We start from the raw sequence: 19,802 nt of genomic DNA, 5'->3' as shown, positions 1-19,802 counted from the left end.
TAAGACTTCTGTCTTGCCACCCTACCCCATTTCCCAGACATATGAAAAAGATGAGAGAATGTTGTCACGTATACTAAACTGCCAGTATTTACCAGAAACTCCTTCAATGTTGCTGTCAGCCTCTTAAGGCCTCTTTATACTCCCGCGGTCGCGCGGCCGACAACGTCGGCATTGCATCACCTGACCGACGAATTGCCCCGCGCGGCCCATCTGCGTAGCTTGCCGTGCACACGCCAAAAATAGTTGCTGCGCGTCGAACGCCGCAGAGATCATCTCTCGTGATTGGTCCGTTTTGGTCACATGCTGTGATGACGTACTCAGCGTGCCCCTTGGTTCTACATACCATCTACGCCGCCGCCTTCTCTATCTATTTTGCAGCATAATTAAACGTATCATCTGGTCATCTAGATCCATTTGTTCTAGCAGACACTGTTCTAGTCACCATTGTTGTTGCTTTGTTCCTTGTTACTGAAAGGAAAGTAACGGCTACCGGAAGTGGCCCAAAAAATGCAGACGAAACTCCACCCTATGGTGTCGTAGCCAATACCAGCAGTAGCGACACCTTCAACTTGGAGGTGAACTAAAGCACACTTTCAAAACTGCGCACGTGGGTGGCGCTCGAATATAAAGGCAAACTACGTGCCAGAGAGCCGCAATGACGTCAGCGTGGTTGCCGTCCGTGCGAGTATAAAGAAGCCTTTAGACTGAAAAGTTTTCTTCTTGCCTATTCATCAGTTTTGGAGGGCTGTCCAGTTTTTGGTAACGTCACAGTTGTGCCACATTGTCTCCACTGGATGATCCATGTCTTTATTCTCTTCCATAGTAGATTTATTGCCTTGAAAATTCTTTTGCATCGCTCTGCTGATTGATACCTTTGAACAATGCGAGCCCGCTGATTCGGTGGAAACTCACTTCTGACCATTGCTTCTGCTGTAAGATGTAACTACAAACGCCTACTAGAATTGCTGAACTTAATTTGGGGTTAATCAGAGGCATTTTAAATGGAGGGAGGTGGTGTGTGCTTTTTCTTTCTAGTCCCGTTCAGCTGTTTGGTCAAGCAGAAAGGAGGATCTGTATCCCTTTTATGCCGGAACAGTTTTATGTGTTAGAGTTAAGGTAACTGTGTCACAGACTTTATACCGATCTCATCGGCCTGATCGGTATCGGCCGATAATTAGCACTTTATGCTGATCAGTTTTAATTTCATAATTCACCGATCCGATCAATGCTCCGCAAAAGACATTTACTCCGCGTCGGCATCGTGTACAGTATATTTTAAGCCAAAAGCTAGTTTATTTTTAGCCATGTCGCGTGTCTTTTGATGTAGTACTGTAAATATCTGACCACTTATAAAGTTATTTAAAAAAAAAAAAAAAAAAACGTCACGGTGTGGGACAGACAACACGTTTGAGACAGACACCACATAATGCCTGGATCAGACGACATGACAAATTTGGTGTTTCACGATTGCACTGTCAGACTACTGCAATAAAATCTTGTATTCCGATACCACCGCATCCCGTCTTTTACGATCACTGGGCTTTATCAATTTACAATTGAAAAATCTCACAGCACACCAACAAACAAAAATGTCACAAAAAGTGGATACATTAATTACTTTATAAACTTCCTGCCATCTAATACAAGACCATTCATTTGTTCAGTCTGTCACTATGCCTCAATACCCCAATGCCACCCCCTCACGTTTCCCGACTGGCAGTCATTGGTCCTACCTTGTGTATCAGTGTATCACCGACACCGAAACTTTAGAGCATGATTCGACAGAACAGCGGCATGTTTACGTCCAACCGTTCGTGCTAGCAGTAGTGCTAGCCTACAGAACATTTTACTGCCTGCTTTTGAGCCGTATCGTATTAAAAGCATGTGAACATACCTCAAGCAAGCCTTAAACGAACGTCCTCTCCTGTCCTGAGCACCGGTGACCACCAACACACGTTTTTCCCCATTTTGTCCTTATAATATAAAGTCGGCGCGCTCCACTCTTGTTGTCGGCGCCACGGTAACGAGTGTATCCGGTCGCATTTAAGTTGACTAGATAAAGCACAATGATCGTAAAAAATGGGATGCGGTGGTATCGGAATACAAGATTTTATTGCAGTAGTCTGACAGTGCAATCGTTAAAGAACAAATTTGTTTTGTAGTTTGATCCGGGCATTACGTGTTCTCGGTCTCAGACATGTTGTCTGTCCCACACCGCCGACATGTTTTTTTTTTTTTTTTTAAATAACTTCATTGGCCGTCAGATATTTACAGTACGACATCAAAAGACATGCGACAAGGCTAAAAATAAACTAGCTTTTGGCTTAAAATATACTGTACACGATGCCGACGCGGAGTAAATGTCTTTTGCAGAGCATTGATCGGATCGGTGAATTATGAAATTAAAACTGATCAGCATAAAGTGCTAATTATCGGCCGATACCGATCAGGCCGATGAGATCGGTATAAAGTCTGTGACACAGTTACCTTAACTCTAACACATAAAACTGTTATATAGTTTTATATATATATATATATATATATATATATACATATATATATACACACACACACACACAGCCAAAAGCCAGTTTAAACGACTTCATCTTAACGTATGACAGCAAACATCTAGAGTACTGTATGTGTCATGGACTGTTAGCAGAGAGCCACATGCGGAAAACTCACTTCAGAGGCATCGTGTCTCTATGTCACTGCGTATTACAGAGGGGACTAGAGGGGTATATGGAATCAATTCCATGCTTTTATGGACATGCTAATGCCGTGAACAACAAATACAAATGCTTATGGGAGTTGATCTACCACCTCTCGGCTATTTTCTTGCTTTTCATTTTTTTTCTGCTCCTGTGTAAAACAATCAATAGCAAGAGCACATTAAGGTTTTGGTCATATACTTTATTTATACTGGGCGATGACAAATCCGTATGATGCAATGGTTTGTGGAGGCATGTATTACTGCAGCAATGACATAAATATATTAATGCTCAGTCGGGGGTGAAAACAACGCAAGACAACAAGACACCAAATCCATTATGGCAACCTTTCAAAAGATATTTGCAAGCTTTTTCATGAATATTTTAATTAATCTCACATTACACTACAAATTATAATAAATGGCCATGAGCAGGAATTTCAAATGTAATTCATTTATAGAATATTAAATTACAATTAAATGTAGACAGAGAAGACATCAGACCAAATTCAGCTATGAATTTGTTCATCATGAACCATGTGTACTGTTGAACTCACTGAAATGAGTGGGGTCACTTGAAGGTATCGTGTTACACTCGCCTCACTTTGGTGTAGGCAGCATGGCTTCAGTTCCCACTTTGTGAAGGTATGAATGTGAGTGCGAATGGTTATTTTCTCCATATGTCCTTGTGCCATGAAGTCTGCTGGGATAGGGTCCAAATTCCCGTGGCCCTCAACGGGATAAGAGCCGTATAGAAAATGGATGGCTGGATGGACGGAAATAATATAGTAAATTACTACACTAGACTTTACTCCGATCTGATCAGTTTAATCGGTATCGGACGAAAATTAGCATTTTATGCTGATCGGCTTTAATATCACAATTCACCGATCAATGACGTCATTGATCGGCTCTGCAAAAGACATTTCCTCCGCGTCGCCATCGTGTACAATATATTTGAATCCAAAAGCTAGTATATTTTTAGCCTTGTTGCATGTCTTTTGACGTAGCACTGTAAGTATCTGACTGCCAATAACTTGTCTAAAACATGTCGGCAGTGTGGGCAGGGGCGGAGCCAGAGGGGAGGCCAGGGTAGCACTGGACCCCCCTGAAATCTGATTGGACCCCCCAGGTGCCTCCCCCCAGATGATTGACAGCACCACAAGTCTTGTTGAAAGGAGCCTTTTGCATTTTGAAATCAGTGACGTCTTTTGACTGCTAAGTCCCTCCTGTACAGTAGTCGGCGCTATGTACCAAAAGGAGTTGTAATCCACATTTATTAATAGAAGAAGAATCTAAATAGAAGAGGATTTGCCCCAGAGCCAGTCTACATCACGACCTCATCCTAAAGTAAGTTTTACGGTGGTGTCCTAATGAGTCATCGTTTAAAATCACTTTTGTGTTCAGATAGGAGATAATTTTGCTAGAAGCCACGGGTATAAAGCTAAAGTTAACATTACGTTACAGCTCATGGCGGGAAAAACGAAAGCTATGCAGTGTTTCAATAAGCAGCCACTGCAGTGTGACAGTCTCTCTCCCCGGCTGGCACACACAAACACGGGCACATGGACAAGTTACATCTCATGGCGTCTCCAGATGACCAGTGTCAGCTTCCAACAGCCACTCCACATTAACGTGTACATTTAATTCGGGTTGCTGCTTATATTGACGTGTTTCTCCAATGATTTTAGAGGGATGAAACTAGCAGGCAATTAGCCAGCTAGCTGTTTCATGCTCTGTTGGCTTACATGAAATATAACGGGAAGGCGACTGCGGGATTATCCTTCACGTTTTGCCCTTTGTTATGTCTCTAAACTGTTGGTCTACAGATATGTTTGTTTAAATGTTTAAAAACTGACACTGCTATCGTGTAAAAAGTGTTGCTATTGCATTTTTTTCTCTTCTATGGAGCATCTTATTCCATGCATAATGTACTGCACAACAGGCTAGCTAAAAACACTTTTAGGACAAACTAGTGGAGTGCTTTCAAAGAAAACTTCAGGAGTTGGGGCATCACAAAAGTGCTGTTAATGAGCATCACAAGTGGAACTTGTTTAAAAAGCATACATACTGTAATTGAATTCTGCCTTTATAGTTCAGTTTGATTTCTGAAATTTCACCAGTATCAATCGGTATAGCCTACCTGTAATTCAATTCATAAATTTTATATATATATATATATATATATATATATATATATATATATATATATATATATATATATATATATATATATATATATATATATAGGTACGGAAAGTAGTTAACATTGTAAGTGATGCTAAGAGTAACAAAACTGGCCTTTTTTTCAAAGGGTCTGTTGAGAAATGAGAAGACAGGGGGACAACATACATAACTTCTTCTTAAAGAAAATCAAGTCAGGCAACGGTAAGGTGGACAGAGAGTGTGAGTGAATAACTCGTGTGTATGCGTGAGTACCAAGAAGTGGGTAATTTTGTGTGTGTGTGAGAGGATAACTATGTGAGTGGGTTACTCTGTGATTATTGAAAAATTGTTGCAGTTGTGTTTTTGTGTACATTGTATTGTAAACATTGTTAATAAACTTTAATTTATGCGCACAAACATCTGTGTGCTTAGTATGTACATTGCAACATTTAGAGGCTGATTGCAATTCATTGGTCAAGAAACAAATTCATTGTCATTGTCTGTCCACCCCAAGGATAAACGTCTAGCTCCGCCACTGGGTGTGGGACAGACAACAAGTCTGAGACAAACAACACGTAATCCGTGGCTCAGACTCCAAGACAAATTTGGTCTTTCACGATAGCACTATGGTAGACTACTGCAATACAATCTTGTATTCCGATACCACCGCATCCCGTCTTTTACGATCACTGGGCTTTATCTTGTCAACTCAAAGACGACCGGATACACTCGTTACCATGGCGACGACAACAATAATGGATAGCGTCGTGTGTATTATAAGAACAAAATTGGAGAAAAATGTGTGCTGGTGGTCACCGTTGCTCTGGGGAGGACTTTAATTCAAGGATTGCTTGAGGTATGTTGACATACTTTTAATTTGATACGGCTCATAAGCAGGCAACAAAACTTTATGTAGTCTAGCAAGCTAGTGCTAGCACTAACGGTTGTACGTTAACATGCCGACGTTATGTCGAATCATGCTCTACAGTTTCAGAGTTTGTTAAGTAATTTAATTTCAATAAAGTAATTTAATTACAGTAAGTTAGCACCCATTATTTCTCTCATGTTGTCATCTTGGTTTGACCTGAATGATTAGGATACATGACCAGAATAGAGAATACTTTTGAAGATACTATACACTATACAGTACACAAGTATATACAGAAAATGAACAAGTCATTTAAACAGACACATTTCTCCATCTTGTGATCGGACCGGTGATAGGTTTTTTTAAACTCGCTGATCGGACCCCAAAAATCTTGATCTTGTAAAGCCTAGACTACACTTACACACATTAAGTCAATGTTTTAAATACAGTTGTGTATACAAACTTTACATCCATAGGTTTCTATAAGAAACCCAGAGTTGAAACCATCAATGTGCAGATGCCCTAATATACCGCAAGATTTGATGAAGTCTCACAGGATATCATATCTTGTGAGACTTCAGCTGTGTTTTGCATTTGTTTAATTCCACCACAGAGGAGTACCAGTGATGGCAGTAGATGAGAAAAAGAACAGAATGTTCATCAGAAATTTTTTTGGGACATTCACCAACACAAGCAGTCTTTCCGAGCACACTAAATATTTATTCTACGGCGCATGTTTAGTTAATATAATAGGACTGTAATATAGCTTAGTTTTATGATCCTGGAAAAGTTCAATTTTATTTCAAATGGGGAATTTTACATTTTTCAGTTCAGAAGTTGACCAGTTTTGTTTCATTTTTTCAAAATGTTTATATGTGCATACACACTGAATATTGTCATAGCATGATGTCATCAACATCGAGCCCAATGACACTTTACTGATACCTATAAAAGGTAAGACAGATGCAGAGAAACAAACATCTTTTTCCCACCAGCCAAGTCATCTGTCTGCTATCACTTTATAACTTCTAACAGCAGACTTCTTCCAACAAATAAAAAGTAGTTTATAAATTATAAAATATCTAATCTAACCTAATAAAACATTTCATTTGAAGTGAACATCAGTTATGAGCATGTTAACAAAGATACAGAAGCTGCCCTCCTGGTCTGTCTGGTAAGAGTCCCTTTCCAAATCTGTCACTCCAATATCATGATAAGCCTGAGACGGTGTGACCTGAACAAGCTGAGACCCGAGCAACTGGTTTGGGACTGTGTGTGGAACGCTGTTCAGTCCAAGATCCCCATGTAATAGGATTTCTCAAAGCCTCAGATGGATGGCAAATGTAGGCAGTTTCATCTACTAAAAGAGGGCATAAATCACAGGAGGAGGAAGCAGGGACGAGGCAGGGGTTATCACCAGTCTGCCTCCCTCATGAGAGCGTTGCATTAAAGCATTAGTGAAATTAATTCATCTTTCATAAGAGGTTTGAGCAGTATCTGTGATCTATGATAACAACCAATTTCTCACTATGGAGGGCAGGAGGAGGAGGGACACAGGGAAAAAAAAAAAATACTCAGCGACCCTGATAGACTACACAAATCTGCTCTTTTTAAATGGGCTAACATTATCTGGAGTGCCGCTCTCCGGAGCATCATCCCAGATTCATATCCCAGTCAGCAAAAGGGGCATAAATCACGGGAAAAAACTTTTCTCAGCCGCCACCCCTATATACCTCTCTGTTCTTCGTACATCACTCCTCTTCTTCCTCTCAAGATGCGCTGTGCCATCTTGTTTTGTGTGTTTTTTTTTTTTTTTTTTTTTTTTGCTGCTTGTCCTTTTAAACACAGAATAATGCTTTGACATAATCGTTTCAAATGGATTTGCACCTCACTCTTGGCAATTAGTTTCAGATCATTTCCAGACTCGGGAGCTAAGAAATCTGGGTCGTGGAGCTGCAAGGTTGTGGATTCCTGTTTTTTCGGGGGCCTATAGTTTGTGAAAGACATGGAAATTGGGGGAAAAGTGCGGAGAAGGCTGATTCCATCTGTTTTGCATATATGTGCCGAGGCGGCCGTTGGAGCATGGTTGACTGATGAGTGGGGAGTGCGGGGATGACATGCGGGCGGTCGTGCTCTTCATGACTACATCAGCACAGCTCTGCTCAATGCTCAGCTACCCTATGACGCCGCACAGCAGCATACAGAACCGAACACGTCAGAATAAGCATAAAACTCTTCCACAGGAAACAACAAGCAGTATCTCTTTTGTAATTTTAATTTAAAGACTGAATACTACTCTCTCTCTCTCTCTACAGATATATATATATATATATATATACATATATATATATATATATATATATATATATATATATATATATATATTAGCTGTTTCACAGGGAAAAAAGTGATCAATTTATTCAAATTAAATTTCCCACCACTCACCTCAGGAAAGTAGTCCTGTGGAAACTTCTCCTTCTCCAGCGAGGGTGTGCTTTCTAGTGTCTCGGAGCAGGTTTCCTTCCCAACCACCTTCCTGAATTTCTTTGCTGATTCACGGAATAAAAAACATATAAATATTTAACAAACACAGGTTCATTTTAAAAGACCCCAGTCGGTGATTAATAAGCTCTAAAAAGCATTAGAGTCCACAATGAGCTACAACCTTGCACAGACAACTACACCATCTGCTGGCCAGAAAGCAGAACAATGACAGAATTTGAAGCGAACCGACAAGGCCAGTTGAGACCAGTATTATACAATGTCTTTAAGGTTATGAACAGCCTGGATTCTTTTCAAGTTTGTATTTTTGGAGTGCATAATGTAAAGGAGAATAATACATTTTTCCAATGTAAGTGAGGTGATTAAATATGTCAAGAAGCATTTGTGTTGTTCAGAACACATCTGGAAGTTTAGAAGCAGACGACTAAAAATAGAGGACTAATAGTGTTGTGCATTTTTAATTTAATTTAGTTTTTAAAGTTTATAAGGAAAAAATAAACTCACACTGCTGTATATTTTGTGTTGCACACCACACAGAGAAGCAGATCCCACTTAGGCAGGCATGCGAGGAGAAATGTTAGAGTGAAAGTGATGTGCAAACTGTGATGCACATCGCGAGTTGGGGCAGGTGTGCCTTGTTCAAGGGCACCTCGACTGTAACAATATAGTATCAAAACCGAAAATTGAGCGACTGTAAAGCAAGAACCAGTGTCGCCTTTGAAATGGCAGAACGGCAACACGCCTCTTCCAACTCGCAGAGATTGTCTCCAATGCAGATAAAGTCATATGAGCTATTATTACAGTATAATCAATATTAATATGATTATGATGAATTTAGTTTAATTAAAAAAAGCCAAGTCCAAATTGAAGATACATTTCATTAGCAAGCCTCCTCTTAACAGCGTGTCATGTGACTACTTTTTTCCATGATGGTCATCTGGCCGGAGCGGGCAAAACTGTGGCTGCTGCTAATAGTAGTTCAAGTACATGGAGCGGAGGAGAAGAGGAAACATGGTTAAGACTAGAAATAACCCTGAAATTACAGACCCTCCGAGGTCGTTTAGGTCAACAGTATGGCACATTTCGACTACCAGGTTGAGACCAGACGTGGAAATCACGTAATCGACAAAAGCCAGACTTTTGGCGTAAGTGTTAAAAGATAAATAAATAAATAAATCCCCAAGTCACGTTGAACGTTACTGCACCTTCAACGACACCATCCCGAAATTCTACTCTGACAATTTATTATATCAATATCTTATTATATATATATATATATATATATATATATATATATATATATATATATATACACACACACAGACGTAGTTTCATTTATTTATCATTATTATAAGGGCATTTTTATCTTCACATTCAGAAAGTTGCAAACCACCACAATGATGCGTCAGACATTTCAGCATAATCACTCAAGCACATATGAACACCACCCGAGCATTCTGCCAAGGATCATTAGTAAAGGTGCAACAATTAATCGACAGCTAATTAATTATCAATTTAATCGACAACCAATCGTTTCGAGACAGGGTTTCACTTAATATTGTCCAAATCCTCGGAATTTCTGTCTCTCAACGGCAACTATTTTTAGATCTCTGTCGTCCTCCACAAAAGCAGACTGGTTATCTTTATTTAATAATAATTAAAAAAAAGACATTTGCACATACATCTGCTTTTACTGTGGAAATGTTTGCGTATTTTCTGACATGTACGGAGCAAACCAGTAAATGATTCATCATTAATTAGTTTGTGCACTTTTTGCCCAGTCAATTTGAAAGAAATTCCTGATTTTGAATAAAGGGATGGAAATGAAAAAGGTTTTTTCAACAGTCCTCGACTAATAAAATAAAATAATAATTGACAGTTTAATTGATTGTTAAAATAATCATTAGTTGCAGCCCTGATTAATTACTGTATGTAATAAATAATTACAGTTATAGTCATATTTAAAGAAAATGTTTGAATTTGTCCCAAAATAGAATGGGATCTTCCTTTACTCATGCTGCACCTCACTGTCAAGTTTCCTGGATATTGACATTGTAATGTTAGTTATTTGGTATATTTAAGCACACAGTATATACTGTACATACATATGCAATTATTCAAAAGCATAATATCCTTGAACATAAAAACTTACACTATTGTGGAGACATTTGTGAAGCTTGTATTAAGTAAATAAGACAAGACTTTGAAATTGACTATTTAGATGAAAAGTCATATTTGATACTCCAAACAGTAAAAAGTGTGCACTGAGTAGTGGTCGTCACTAATGAAGGACCCCTCCCTTGCCATCGCCCTTGTCCTTCACTGGGGTAACTGGTGCTAATGCTGACTTGGGTCTAATTGGAAGCAAGGCGCCTCCACATCTATATCCCTTTTTTAATTAGCGTGGCCACAGGACCCAAGGGCCCTCTGACACCGCAGGCTGATGAGACCGCCGTAACTGTCCAATAACCCGCTGAACACCATTACTGTAGGGCCGAAATCTTATGAATTAAATCCTAATATTAATAAGCATTACCAGTCGGTCCCGCTCCTTTTAACATTACCCTCAAAGACAATCTTAGCTCGTTGGTTTTGATTGCAGCTGAAATAGCCTGCCTATGGTTGCATGTGATATGCAGGGGAGGGATTATGGGCCACCATGGGAGGATTTCATTTCGAGTGCGTTGCTGTTATGTATATGTGTGACCCACCTTTGAAATCAAACTGCTGGATGTTTTTCAAAGACTCGTGAATGAAGTAGAAACTTCCCAGAGCCTGCAAGAACAAGAGACAGAAGATGAAGCAGCAGAAGCTGTTGCAGCAGATGGTCATATTCGAACAATGCTCAACGACCACACATTTGTTAGTTTCATTGAATTCGTTTCCTCATCATTTAAGATGAAGGAAACAAAAACTCACAACTGAATTTGTTCAAAACGTATTTGATCATATGAAGTCTCCATTTTCCAAGAACCATATTTTCGGGAAATCAGCAAGTCATCACAATAAGTGTTTGTCACACTACAGTTCTGCTCAATCAGAAATGGTAACATACCCACAGTACAGTAAAGAGCAGTCGGTGTATGCACCATATGTATGTAGTACTTCTCAAGTGGCAACTCATCAATTTCTGGAACTAAAGAACACATTCAGATGAACCTTTGAAAGGGGAAAGATCCACTTCAATAGGCTTAAAATCGAAATTTTCTCTGTGAACAATCAGAAAACTTTCCCAGGAAAAAGTGAGTCGCACAGATGGGGATTTGATGCGGTTCACAGTCCACTAAACTGCTTTCTGTTGGCCCTATTTACATTTAGGGCAACTGAAGGCAAAGCTCAGGCTCAATCCGCTACGTCTTTGAGACGGCAGACCTTTGCTCTGGATAATTCCGAGTCTCTTTTCTTCCCTTAGGCGAAGGCTGGTGAGTAACCTTTTCGATAAAGAAGAGAACAAATTAAAATACTAGTGGGTATTGCAAGAGGTTAATGGCTAAAACCAAAAAGCAAAGGCTGTAACACAGTCAAGGTAGGAGATGGAGAGGAAAACAGGAAATGAAAAGAAAGTGATGAGGTGAGGATTTGAAAGCTCGACCAGATGGAGACAAGGCATGGGTTTAGTCTTCCTGTATTTTCTTGTTGAGGCCCGGACAAAACGTCTCTCTCCGACAGGATGGGAGACAGTTTGGGCCCAGCCTGCATTATTTATGAGTGCTGGCACATCTTGAGATTAAACATTTGCTGATTTGACAAAAGCACAAACATGAGGTCCTGCTCATCTCCTTGACATATAAGTTCAGCCATCGGGGAAAAAAAAAAACAGTGTCGCACATTTAATTGATGAGTGGAGCGGCTGGTGACCTGTACCTCCTGTGCGTTCCCCTACTTCCTCGCTCTCAAGGAGGACAGAGGGAAAAAAAGGGGGGACAGATAGGGGAGGGGGGCTCGGGAATACGAGGGGATAGCACTGGGCAAAGGCAATACTCAAGGTCACAGATTCCCAGTGTTTCCAGGCTTCCAAGAAATTCCACCTCCAATGTGCGCACGTCTTTGGCTTCTCTTTCATCTTACTACCAACAGTAAATATATTCCACATAGACGATAGGAAGGCACACAGTGCAAACTGCTTGAGTTTGTGGAAATACTTATTAACCAAAGAGCTGCAGAATTTAATACAACTGAAATATTTTGGGTGTATCTGAAAAGGGGAAGTTTTATTTTTTTATTACAGTACTTCTATGACTATAGTGTGTTCTGAGGCTAAAAATAGTGTGCGCAACATGTCTTCGGCATTTGCACGATTCAAGTCACGATTACATCTAAACAAATTTTAAAGCGTCACTAAAGTAAAAAAGTACTGTGTGCGACAATAAGTTTCGGTATGATACAGTATATATAGTTTGTACTTTAAATGTATAAGATCTCCTACAAAAACACGGCTTTAAACAGGAAGAGCCGAGGAAATTTAAATGAAATGAATGAATAGTAACGATCAAAATAGTCACATCTCTGTGTCACCGCTTCGCTTTCTACAGGTCATTCTTTTTAATGGTGAAGACAAATGGATGGACACAAATGAATGCACAACTAACCTTTGGTAGCTTTCCGTACACTACTTAACCCTCAACCATAGTAAATATCCAATTTACATCAAGGTTCTCAAAGCAAGTGGCTGCTCCGCTCTCTCTCTCTCTCTCTCTCTCTCTCTCTCTCTCTCTCTCTCATCTGCCTCACTATGTAGCTCTTCATGAAGCAGCTATAATATTAGCAGGCCACAATTAATCCATTTGTCTCCTAACAAGACAGGCTCCAAATATTCATTAAGGCTGGGCTGCGCTGACAGGCCATGCTTATCATTTACCAGGGGCTTTACAATGGCCTGTGTCAAATGTATGTTTGTCACGTCTCACTTTATTGATTAGCTGCCAGATTCCCATGAAATAATTAAAAGTATATTTTACATATTTATAAACCCCACTGCCACAGTGGCTACTTAATTCTCTATTAGTAAAATGCAGTCTATTAGATGCATGCTGAGGGGGAGCTTGAGGGGCAATGAGTAATCACCATAATTGTAGACAGAAAGACTAATAACCGCACCATAAAAGCTCAGATGTTATGGCTTGTTCTGCCAGTGTTATCTCTTATCACAACTTGTATTGCCAATGCCACTCAGAGATAAGGGAACACGGGCTCTCCTCTCCTTCCGTGTGTGTGTGTGTTCATGCAAGTGTGCAGTTGACATTTCTAATACCCCAGCAGATAAGAGCTGAACAAGTCCCAATAGACTGGCTCGTAGAAAATAGAGACTCGAGTGCTGCAGTACATAGCCTGCATACTTTGCTCCCATGAATGCTTTATCGATACCGAGGGCTGCGGGAATTAGTTCTGGCCAATGGAGAGAAGCGGGATTTCTGTGACCTCTGAATAGATTTTCTGCATTTAACGTGAAAAATGGGCCATAAAGCAAACATAAAAGTAATCATTTTTCTTCAAGGTCTCACCTCCAATCTGTGCTAAGGGAAAGCCACCAGTCCCAAGAGAGCTGCCACATACACACTCCGGTGTCATCAGAGTGTCACTACACAGCTTCTCAGAATAATATTCTGCTGTCCCACAGCCACTAACAAAGTGTGGCATAATGGGTTTGTCCAGTGAAGTTCTAATAGGGAAAAACGGCAGACAGGATCAAGGCTCTGCCCAGCACACAAACGAAGAGGGGCTCGGTTGCTGCCATTTTAAATGCCCATTTGCTTCTGGGCATGCATTAATTGAACAAGATACTATCGTTTTAGATGGGCAGACAATTTTGTGCAAAAAGATGCAGCAAGACAAAAATGGTGATTGGTCAACATTTGTTGTTGCGTTCAGAGATGTTATCTGTATATGAGACCCCAAGTCCAATCCTGCTATAGCAAATCTATTAGCAAAAACATTAGTCAGGAAAATATTATACTTAATAATATGAAGTCAAACCAATAATTTGGAAATAAAGAAACAATGAATGAAAAAAAATGGTGTGTGTAAAGAACAGCAAATCGGTAAAAAGTCAGTTAAAGGGCAAATGGTACATCTCAATTGTTTTTCTGGAAACAAATAAATGCAATAATCCATATTTTCCATTTCAGCCTTTTTACCCAAGCAAATGGTCAATTAATATGCAAGATGGTGGGCTAAATGAACACCTTCACAGGAGCCTCTTTTAACAAAATGTCCGAATCCGCACAAACAGCTTGTTTGTCATCCACGGCACAAACGTAAGCTGCATCAATAGAGATGGTGTGCATTTTCAGCCCAGTGATAGAGATGGAGAGGTCTTAGTATTTTCTACTGCTGCAGAGTACACTGCCCACCCCCAATCTGCCATATCTGTTTGCCAAAGCCCCTCTCCCTGAGCCATTGATTGATTATTCACAGTATTGAACCACAATGTCTATTATTCATTGGCTGCCTGGAAAGCCTGACTGGATACGCAAAAAAAAAAAAAAAAAAAAAAAAAAACTCTCATTAAAACTACTTCTATCACTTCCTGTGATTTGAAGTAGACCCAAGTATTGGAACCATGTATGATGTCCTGAATAAGCACTTTTCTCAACTGTGACTGTTTATTACGCGCCACACATATTGGACATAAAATGCAAAATGTGTTAAACAGATCTGAAAGAAAATTTGTCTCTTCTTTTTTTATATTCTACTTAGCGCATTTGGGTTAAAATTGTCAGGAATATGAGTATACTGTATGTCTCTGTTGTAGGCGCAGCGAAGGGAAGTGTTATCAGAGTTTCGATGGGAATCATTTTCACGTTGACAGACGTTTTCAAAAACAATGTTGACTATGGCATATAAAAGAAAAGGCTAACATTGTTCCTGTTTTTTTATGGAACCTGCAATATTACAATTCAACTAAAACTCTGATGTTGCTTTTTAGAGCTATAATTACCATTATAAGGATATTTACAGTGGGTATGGAAACTATTCAGACCCCCTTAAATTTTTCACTCTTTGCTAGTGAGGATAAGCAGTACAGAACATGGATGGAGGATGTTATATTGCAGCCATTTGCTAAAATCATTGAAGTTCTTTTTTTTTTTCTCCTTTCTTTTTCATTGTCTTGTTAGAAGGTGAACCTTCGGCCTAGTCTGAGGTCCTGAGCACTCTGGAGAAGGTTTTCGTCCAGCATATCCCTGTACTTGGCCGCATCCATCTTTCCTTCAATTGCAACCAGTCGTCCTGTCCCTGCAGCTGAAAAACAACCCCACAGCATGATGCTGCCACCACCATGCTTCACTGTTGGGACTGTTTTGGACAGGTGATGAGCAGTGCCTGGTTTTCTCCACACATGCCACTTAGAATTAAGGCCAACAATTTCTATCTTGGTCTCATCAGACCAGAGAATCTTATTTCTCACCATTTTAGAGTCCTTCAGGTGTTTTTTAGCAAACTCCATGCAGGCTTTCACATGACTTGCACTTCCGTCGGGCCACTCTGCTATAAAGCACCGACCGTGGAGGGCTGCAGTGATGGTTGACTTGCTAGAACTTTCTCCCATTTCCCGACTGCATCTCTGGAACTCAGCCACAGTGATCTTTGGGTTCTTCTCTACCTCTCTCACCAATATAGATAGGCTCCAGCACGCCCCCTAGTGTGGAGAAGCGGCTCAGAAAATGGATAGATGGATAGATTTGAAAGGGTTAGGCTGACTTAATATACAGTGGGTATGGAAAGTATTCAGACCCCCTTAATTTTTTCACTCTTTTTTTTATATTGCAGCCATTTGCTAAAATCATTCAATCATTCAATCAAGGGTTCTGATCGTCCCAAACGTCTTCCATTTCAGGATTATGGAGGCCACTGTGGTCTTAGGCACCTTAAGTGCAGCATAATTGTTTTGTTTTTTTAACCTTGGCCAGATCTGTGCCTTGCCACAATCCTGTCTCTGAGCTCTTCAGGCAGTTCCTTTGACCTCATGATTCTCATTTGCTCTGACATGCACTGTGAGCTGTAAGGTCATATGTAGACAGGGGTGTGGCTTTCCTTATCAAGTCCAATCAGTATAATCAAACACAGCTGGACTCCAATGAAGGTGTCGAACCATCTCAAGGATGATCAGAAGAAATGGACAGCACCCGAGTTAAATATATGAGTGTCACAGCAAAAGGTCTGAATACTTATGGCTGTGTGATATTTCAGTTTTTCTTTTTTAATAAATCTGCAAAGATTTCAACAATTCCATTTTTTTCTGTCAATATGGGGTGCTGTGTGTAAATATTATGATGAAAAAAATGAACTTAAATGATTTTAGCAAATGGCTGCAATATAACAAAGAGTGAAAAATTTAAGGGGGTCTGAACACTTTCCGTACCCACTGTACACTATAATATAGCAAGTGAAAGATCAGGGATGATCGTTTAAATAGATGTACAGAAACGTTATACAAAATCACTTGTAATCAAAATGAAATAATACAAAATATATAATGCCTATACTGTATTTTTAAATGGCCAACCTTGCACACATTTTTCAAAGTTCAACTATTACATGGGAAACTATGATTTTTACAATGGTGCAATGTACCTTCATACAGAAGAAGATGCATTGGCTAAATTTACCAAACTCAATCTACCCATTTATTAATTAAATGTCATGCAATTGTCCATTGCTGAAAAGGTCTGATAGAATATCATAATTTTATGGTTGTAGAATGTGAAAGCTTTTGGCAGAGTGTCTCCAGGCTTTCACTTCATCATTCTAAAATCTCCCAGAATGCAGAGTGACACATAGTCATGATTGATCTCAAAAGCACTGATTTTATTTTCGTTTGAGGAAAATATTATGGATGGGGCTAAACAAGGCATAATAGGCCAAACCCCTGGCAGCGCCTGACCTGCCAACAATTTAGACCCACTCCCAAGGTTGGCTGCCTCACTGGAAAATATTGTGCATTAATTTCATTTAGCCCCCCCTCCAACATTCAATGGTAGAAGTTAATTAAATTGCTTGTCCATTGTGTTCATCCACTTACAAAGTTAATGATATTGTGCCGGGGAATTAAAGAGCATTTTATAAAGCGCACGGGATGGGAGCTGGCAGGCACTACATTGCCCAGTTGAACCCTGTCAGTCGGGGGGCTTCTGGACACCCTAATTAGCGGTGAAATGGATGCTTCCATCTGCCAATTTCCTGCCATGCTCATCAGTCGTGAGCTCCCTCCTCTAACCTGCCCGGCAGAGGTCTAAAGCAATAAAGCTGTCACAGCACTGACATCCAACTAAATCAAACATACACACACAAAAAACAAAAACCGAATACATTTATACGTATGACTTGGACTTTGAAATGGACTTTTCTCCCCCCAAGACCACATTATTGTCCAGCCTAATAAAGACAGAAGAGTTTGATAACTTTGTTAAAATGTTTGAAATGCACTATAGCACCTTGTTTCTATTTTCAGACAGCATAGTTTGCATTTGTCTTCTGATAAACCACAGAAAAAGCATTATGCTTCATGTTATATCGATCAGATAGTCTACCTGTTGAATTCTTTTAGATAGGACATTAAAAACAGAGGGTGGGTAAAAGGGATGATACCGCTGGGGGTTAAGACCCTGTTGACCACTCAGTGGAGCTTGAAAATATGGCCCTTTGCATGAAAAAGCAGCATGAGTACTGTCATGCTTACAAAGAAAATACTGCCGTGGTGAGAATATGTTCCACACAGTTCCAAATTAAAGATAAACAACCAATGTAGCAGATGTTGAAATAATGATCACTTGCAGCGTAAAATTACATTCAGTAGATCTGTGTCGTGCGACTAATGTGCCTTTTGATGCTGAGGGGGCAATTCAAGTCCTGCTATAAACTTCATGTAAAATGTCATCACCATCATCCACTTCAGTATTATACTATAAATATTGCAAAAGTGCACAGAGACAGATACACTATACAGTATTTGGGGATGCTGATTTTCAAATTTTACTGTACATTTATACAGGTCAACAAAGTTAAATTGTACCGGCGGTTACACTACTTGGCCATCGTTATGTGTTAAGCTTCCAATATTATGTCAATACAAGGACTATGGGGCATATATTTAGATTACTTTTATTTTATTTTATTATTTTTTTTAAACACGGTTTACATATGAATGACTTTGTTGCTTAGTTGTCAGATAATCTGACCTTTAAAAAAAAATCATCATATTAAAAGAGGACATTTGCAACTGTCCAATAAGATCGAACTCAAAAGTCATAACGATTGAGATAATTAAAGTGACATTACATCCTTTTATAATCTCAGCCCAGTGCTTGGTTGCCATGGTCATTATTCAACTGTTTCATTTGCTGGAAGATAAAAATGGCTTTAATACACTTATCCTCATTAATGGAAATCATATTTGGCTATGGATGTCCAATAATCAAAAAGAATATTTCAACTTGCAATTCCCATCTGAAACGCATTCCCATTAAGGAAATAGGCTTGTGCAAATGACAGGTCCTCAAATTCATCGATTTCTTTTTCTGTCTGCAATCTGGAGAGGCTACTAATGCTGTCATGGACTGTTCATCAATCTATATTTTTAACTGATGTGATATTGTGCCTATTCACGTGGCCTCATTTGTGAAATAATTGATTGGATTAGGACCATACAGACTGAAAGGAATGGAAGCAAACTAATCTTAAGAGGTTGCTGTGGTTCAAATGAATCTTGAAAGTTTGGCATGGACGTGTAGCATTACTGTGTGCAAACCTTGTTTGTTTGCCTTATGTGTGCATGTGTATATGCGTGCGTGCACGTACATAGGCCAACATACAACAGCGAGACTAAAGGTGACAACAGAACATTAAATGTCAATTAATTTGTAGTGAGCAAAGTCAACTGAGGCGAATCTCATGTGGTGTCAGCTGGAAAAAGTAATCAGTCAGCTTCTGTCTTGAGATGGCTGACTCTGCACCTGTCTGCGGCTATGTCATGAGGCTTTGGAATGACATAGTGGCCTCTTTGGCAGACCAATGACATACAGGTACAGTATATTACACAGAGCTACATTGAAACATAAACTATGATCTGCTGCACCTTAGTTGTGCTACATTGTCACTTAAGAGATCAATCTATAGGAAAGTTCGTTATTTTTCAGCATTAAGAGCCATCCCACCTCCCTTAACAGAACTCTTTGTCAATGAATGTAATTTTGTTTGGATCATGACCACAAAACATCTATAAAATATGACAGCTTCATCAACACGACACATTTAATCGCACTGAAGATTTAAGCAACAACAAAAAAAAAAGCCCCAAAAATATTATTATTCCTGTATGAAAAAAATAAGCAGCTTTCAGTCTGTGTTCTCTCTGGGTATGAGCAGAGGCGTTCTCTGAGCACAACAGTGACCACAGGAGCGTGAAGCTTTAGAGGACTCTGCAAAACACAGGCAGCAGCTCGTCTGAGGCTAAGACGCCTGTCCAGTGGTTCTTTGTGGTCTTCTTTGTCTTTATGTAAAAACCAATGTGCGCCAATGATGTGTTATGTAAAATTCCCAGAGGCTGGATCTAAATGGTTG

The 19,802-nt window shown here is 39.6% G+C and overlaps 1 protein-coding gene across 3 annotated transcripts in view; it reads right to left on the bottom strand.

Annotated features, from left to right (window-relative positions):
• LOC133410026 (inositol polyphosphate-5-phosphatase A-like) overlaps positions 1-19,802 on the bottom strand; it is a 205,403-nt gene that overhangs the window by 89,765 nt on the left and 95,836 nt on the right. For all 3 annotated transcript variants that reach the window (XM_061690722.1, XM_061690724.1, XM_061690723.1), the window contains exons 6-7: positions 10,958-11,021; positions 8,190-8,293 (exon numbers count right to left, since the gene is read on the bottom strand). In XM_061690722.1, coding sequence (XP_061546706.1) covers positions 8,190-8,293; positions 10,958-11,021 — 168 coding nt within the window. The remainder of the gene's footprint in view (positions 1-8,189; positions 8,294-10,957; positions 11,022-19,802) is intronic.

This window comes from Phycodurus eques, chromosome 11 (genome assembly GCF_024500275.1).
Source record: "Phycodurus eques isolate BA_2022a chromosome 11, UOR_Pequ_1.1, whole genome shotgun sequence".
NCBI classification, from domain to species: Eukaryota; Metazoa; Chordata; class Actinopteri; order Syngnathiformes; family Syngnathidae; genus Phycodurus; species Phycodurus eques.
Note: the sequence above shows the minus strand (reverse complement) of the source record. Positions and strands in the feature narration are given on the sequence as shown.